The sequence below is a fragment of the Bos javanicus genome, chromosome 7, assembly GCF_032452875.1.
Source record: "Bos javanicus breed banteng chromosome 7, ARS-OSU_banteng_1.0, whole genome shotgun sequence".
NCBI classification, from domain to species: Eukaryota; Metazoa; Chordata; class Mammalia; order Artiodactyla; family Bovidae; genus Bos; species Bos javanicus.
Window position 1 is genome coordinate 21,548,786 of NC_083874.1, and position 5,460 is coordinate 21,554,245.

Sequence of the window (5,460 nt, forward strand, 5' to 3'; positions counted from 1 at the left end):
GGGATCTTCCCAACCCAGGGATCGAACCCAGGTCTCCCACATTGCAGGTAGATGCTTCAACCTCTGAGCCACTAGAAAGGATCCTAATCAAGAGTGCAGTGAACACAACCTGACTGCTAAGTTTTGATGGTCTCTAATCACCATCTTCAATCACCAGTATTTTCAATTTCTTTCTTACAACTGCATTAGAGTTTACTTGATTTGAAAATAACTTCTCAGTATTTATGTATTTCAGCATAAAATTCTATGTAGTGGTTACATTGTACTTCTTTTTATACTCATCTTTTAAAAGGAAATTCAATCTTCTGACTTCAAGACATGCAAATGTGGGGCAATGATATATCAGTCTAAGGATTTTCTTTGGTAACAAGAAATGTTTTTAAAGGGGAAAAATAGGGATTTTGATTATTATTAAAAGATAAACGTAAAACTATAAGATACAGGCATTGGAAATATTTAGTTTCATGATATGCCACTATTAAGCATTCTCTATCTGATTGTTAGAAATTATTCATTTCCTCAAAGGGAGAGAATAAATTGGTTGGGTATGCAATCTTGTACTATGCACTTTCTTTGCCAAGGCAAACGCTGAACGTTTCAGTCATGAGAATGCATCTGCATTTGACTTTAGTAGCTCTTGGAGCTGCTTATGTTTGTGCCAATGCTGTAGAAAGTACCATGAATAGACTGGTGGCAGAGACCTTGACACTGCTCTCCTCTCATCGAACTCTGCTGATAGGTGATGGGGTAATTTTCTTTTTGATTCCTACAGCCTTTAAAATATATAGGTAATCATTTGTGGTGGCTAATTTTTAAAGATCTGTCATTAGTCATGAAATTATGAGAGAGTTAATACAAATATAATTGATAACCATACGACTAGCAAGCATTTTTACTAAAAGTTACGAGTGTTAGAGTGCTTTTAAAATGAATGTATTTCCTTTCCTTTTCAGAACTTGATGATTCCTACTCCTCAGCATACAAATGTAAGTTAAATCATGATTTGATAAATGATTGAGTGAATAAGTGAATTTCATATTTTAAGCTATAAAGCAAAGTTATCACTGGAATGATTTACTTTTCTCCATTTTGTTTTTATATGTGTAAATACAAAAGTATGTACTTAAAAATAATAGGAATGTCTTTATAACAAGTAAAATCCATTAAATAAGTGGATCAGGCCCTCTGGTGATGTCAGTTCTACATTTCAAAGAGCCTCGAGTCAGGCATTCTCTTTTTTTTGGTATTTAATGTCTTTTTTGCTATACTTTAAAAATTAATTTATTTTTAAAATTGAAGTATAGATGATTTACAATGTTGTGTTAATTTCAGGTATACAAAGTGATTCAGTTACATGTCTGTGTGTTTACATATACATTATTTTATATATATTGTTTTTCAGATTCTTTTCCCTCCTTTCCATATGTTATTATAAAATAGAGTGATAGGTGATACTCAATAGGTCCTCGTTGTTTATCTATTTTATATAGAGTAGTGTGTATATGTTACTCCCAAATTCCTAATCTATCCCTTCCTTCTACCTTTCTCCTTTGCTAACCATAAGTTTGTTTTCTATATCTGTGACTCTGTTTTGTAAATAAGTTCCTTTGTATCACTTTTTTAGGTTCGACATATAAGTGATATATGATATTTGTCTTTCTCTGTCTGACTTACTTCACTTAGTATGATAGTTTCTAGGTCCATCCCTGTTGCTGAAAATGACATTATTTCATTCCTTTGATAGTTGAATAATAGTCCATTGTGTGTATATATACACCACATCTTCTTTATTCATTCATCTGTCAATGGACATTGGCTATTGTAAATAGCACTTCTTTCTACAAAAATCCCATATTCAGTGAGAGGAGCCTCCTAGTCTCCATTCCACTCTGACCACCCATGACTTTCCTCACTTTTATGTCCTTCTGAAACGTGAGCAAGTTAGGGTTATACTTTTAGAATCATGATCAGTAGACATTAAAACATACAATGAATGCCCTATATTAATATGTGTGCCATTTCTACATATTTAAATTATTATGATTATATAAAGGAATTGCATACATTTAACGGAGAAGATGATGGCACCCCACTCCAGTACTCTTGCCTGGAAAATCCCATGGACGGAGGAGCCTGGTAGGCTGCAGACCATGGGGTTGCGAAGAGTCGGACACGACTGAGCAACTCACTTTCACTTTTCACTCATGCATTGGAGAAGGAAATGGCAACCCACTCCAGTGTTCTTGCCTGGAGAATCCCAGGGACAGCGGAGCCTGGTGGGCTGCCATCTCTGGGGTTGCACAGAGTCGGACACGACTGAAGTGACTTAGCAGCAGCAGCAGCAGCATACATTTAAAGTAAGTCATGGTTGTATTAAAATGTAAAATATATGATTTTATTGCTGCTGCTAAGTCGCTTCAGTCGTCTCTGACTCTGTGATACCCCATGGACTGCAGCCCACTAGGCTCCCCAGTCCCTGGGATTCTCCAGGCAAGAACACTGGAGTGGGTTGCCATTTCCTTCTCCAAAGCATGAAAGTGGAAAGTGAAAGTGAAGTCGCTCAGTCGTGTCCGACTCTTCTCGACCCCATGGACTGCAGCCTACCAGGCTCCTCCATCCATGGGATTTTCCAGGCAACAGTACTGGAGTGGGGTGCCATTGCCTTCTCCCATATGATTTTATTAGTCTAACTAAAATAAAATTACCAGCTAGAACTACAAAAGGAAACTCATGTGAGGTCAATCAGTATTGTAGTTACATTATACTTCCTCAACATTTTAACTTTGGTTAAGGAGTTAATTTATATCATTTGTAAAACTCCTCAGTTAATTACAAAAATTTTATCTACTTTTGGAAATTATATCTCACTGTGAAGTGGCCTGGAAAAGGAACAAGTAAAACATTCTTTGGAGAACGGAACTCATGTAAACAACACAACTAACTTCTGGGACCAAATTTTTATACCTTGTCTTGATCATTTATTGTTTTTAAATCTTCCTCATTTAGCACCAACTGTGCATTGAAGAAGTCTTTCAGGGAATAGACACATTGAAGAATCAAACTGCACAAGGGGATGCTGTGAAAAAAATATTCCAAAACTTGTCTTTAATAAAAGAATACATAGACCTCCAAAAAGTAAGCTAAAAACATTTAGTGGAAACTGAAGTATACTTGTCTGGCTCTGCCTACATTTATGGGGATTGACAGTTTCCTACAATGCTTATTGTCTGTTCTTTTCACAGAGGAAGTGTGGAGGAGAAAGATGGAGAGTGAAACAATTCCTAGACTACCTGCAAGTTTTTCTTGGTGTGATTAACACAGAGTGGACAATGGAAAGTTGAGCTCTACCTCTTTCGCTTAGTGAAAGTTTCTGGAGGAGGAGAAGGAGGTTTTAATCAACAAGGATGAGGGCCAACCAATGGTGGAGCCTTAATATTCAGTGTAATTAAACTTCAGAAGCAAAGTAAATATTTTAGGCATACAACAGTTTTACCTCACACAGGCAGAAAGTGCATAGAAACAAAAAATTTAAGTTGTATTTCAGATGTCAGAATCACTGAAGTATTTTCCACCAGTTTGCTCCAGGCAAAATAGATACATATATATATACTTTTATCTATCTTATTTAACATAACATTTTGTAAAATGTCTGTTAATTTAATATTATTTATGAAATAATTGAGAACTTAGAAAATTAATATTTATTTCACCTTAAGCTATGTTTCAATAAAACAAAAATAGACAACCCTAGTTCAGTTTGTTGCTGGCCTTTGTCTTACTCCTGAAGTGAGCACAATCTGGGTGAGACCATGCTGAGTTTGGAGGTCTTTCCCATTTCCTGGGTGGCAGACGTGGCAGGTTGCTAGGTGTACTGTGGGTGGATGTGACCCAGTGGGACTGAATGGGGAAGGAGGCAGCAGGGACAGAGACAGCAGCAGGCAGAGGCTGAAGCCTGGCTTCTGCTCCACTATGCCCAGAGACTAGGATGGCGCAGGCTAAATGGCAGGTGAGGCATGAATGAGTGAATGAACGAATGAATGATTATGAGGGCTGGCCAGAGAATTCAAATGAGTTTCACCACTTCGCTAGGAGAGGAGGGCACTGTAGGAATCTGTATTTAGGTCTCTTTCCAGTCTATGAGAAGCACGTTGCAGACCAGTCGCACTGCCAGTGTGGGGAAGGGGCTGGAAATGCTCTTTGTGGAGCCCGGAGCACTGTGGACCTTGGGGAGTTTTTCACCACACCTGACATTGTGGCCTAACAACGGGCAGAGAAGCACTGGTAGGCAGTTATAACGGGGAGACTCTGTTCTAGAGGTGCCCACCGTCTATATTCCCAGGGAAGAACAGCATTAGGCAGAACAACAACCCAATCAGCCTGTTTACCACTATCGGTACCACATTTGAAAGTTCCTCTGCTTGAGGAAATTTCTGAAGGATTCAGAAAATATGTGTTTTAAAGATGTACTTTAAAACTGAAATCTGGGGTTCGATCTCTGATCTGGGAAGATCCCACAGGCCACGGAACAACTAAGCCCATGTGCCACAGCTACTGAGCCTGTGATCTAGAGCCTGGGAGCCGCAATTACTGAAGCCCACATGCCCTGCAGCCCATGCTCTGCAACAAGTCACAGGAATGAGAAGCCCTCCAACCATAACAAGAGCACAGCCCCCGCTCACCGCAACTAGAGAAAAGCCTGAACAGCCAGAAATAAATTAAAAACAAAACAAAACAAAAACCTGAGACCTGAAGGAGAGGCCCAGTAACAACATTTATTATGCCACTAATTCCTTCCTTCGTTTACTGATCACAGGTCCAGTACAGTGAGCTGGGAGAGCGCTGCGCACATGTTCTAGAGGGGCTTACAGATGGTGCCCTTAACCTGGCATTAGCTGCGTGGATTGCACATGTTGTGCTCCACTGCTTGTGTGACAAAACTACTCCTGCTGTTTCTGGGAGTGGGAGAGGGGCCAGGGCCATCACACACAGACTCCCAGTGGGAGAATGCAAGTCCTTTTGTGCAAGAAGACGCATTTGCCTTCCAGTGCAAACTCAGGCAAGGTGGTCAGCACTCTGCTGTGGCTTAGGTTCCCAATCTGTGCACCCACTAAGCTCCAAGAGCTGGGGCTGAGCTGATTAAGAGATGTCAGCACAGCACCACGCTGAGTACTCTCGAAACTGACAGGAAACAGGAAACTCAATTTGAGAAGAGACTGAATGTCAGTTTAACTCAAGTCAGCAAATATTTATTGAGCTCCCATATGTTCCAGGATTGTTCTAGGAACTAGGATTCATCAGTGAATAAACAGGACAAAATTCCCTGCCCTTGTAAACGTATGTGTCTGTGTTAAGTTGCTTCAGTCATGTCCTGTTCTTTGCGGTCCCGTAGACTGTAACCCATTAGGCTTCTCTGTCTATGGAATTCTCCAGGCAAGAACACTGGAGTGGGCTGCCATTTCC

General features: G+C 39.9%; 1 protein-coding gene across 1 annotated transcript; it reads left to right on the forward strand.

The window, feature by feature from the left end:
• The first annotated feature begins 497 nt into the window (after nucleotides 1-497).
• On the forward strand, nucleotides 498-3,584 carry IL5 (interleukin 5). Its single transcript, XM_061424812.1, has 4 exons — nucleotides 498-788; nucleotides 2,876-2,924; nucleotides 3,007-3,135; nucleotides 3,243-3,584. The coding sequence occupies exons 1-4, from the start codon at nucleotides 604-606 to the stop codon at nucleotides 3,339-3,341; spliced, it is 462 nt and encodes a 153-aa protein (XP_061280796.1). The 5' UTR covers nucleotides 498-603; the 3' UTR covers nucleotides 3,342-3,584.
• Nucleotides 3,585-5,460: the final 1,876 nt, after the last annotated feature.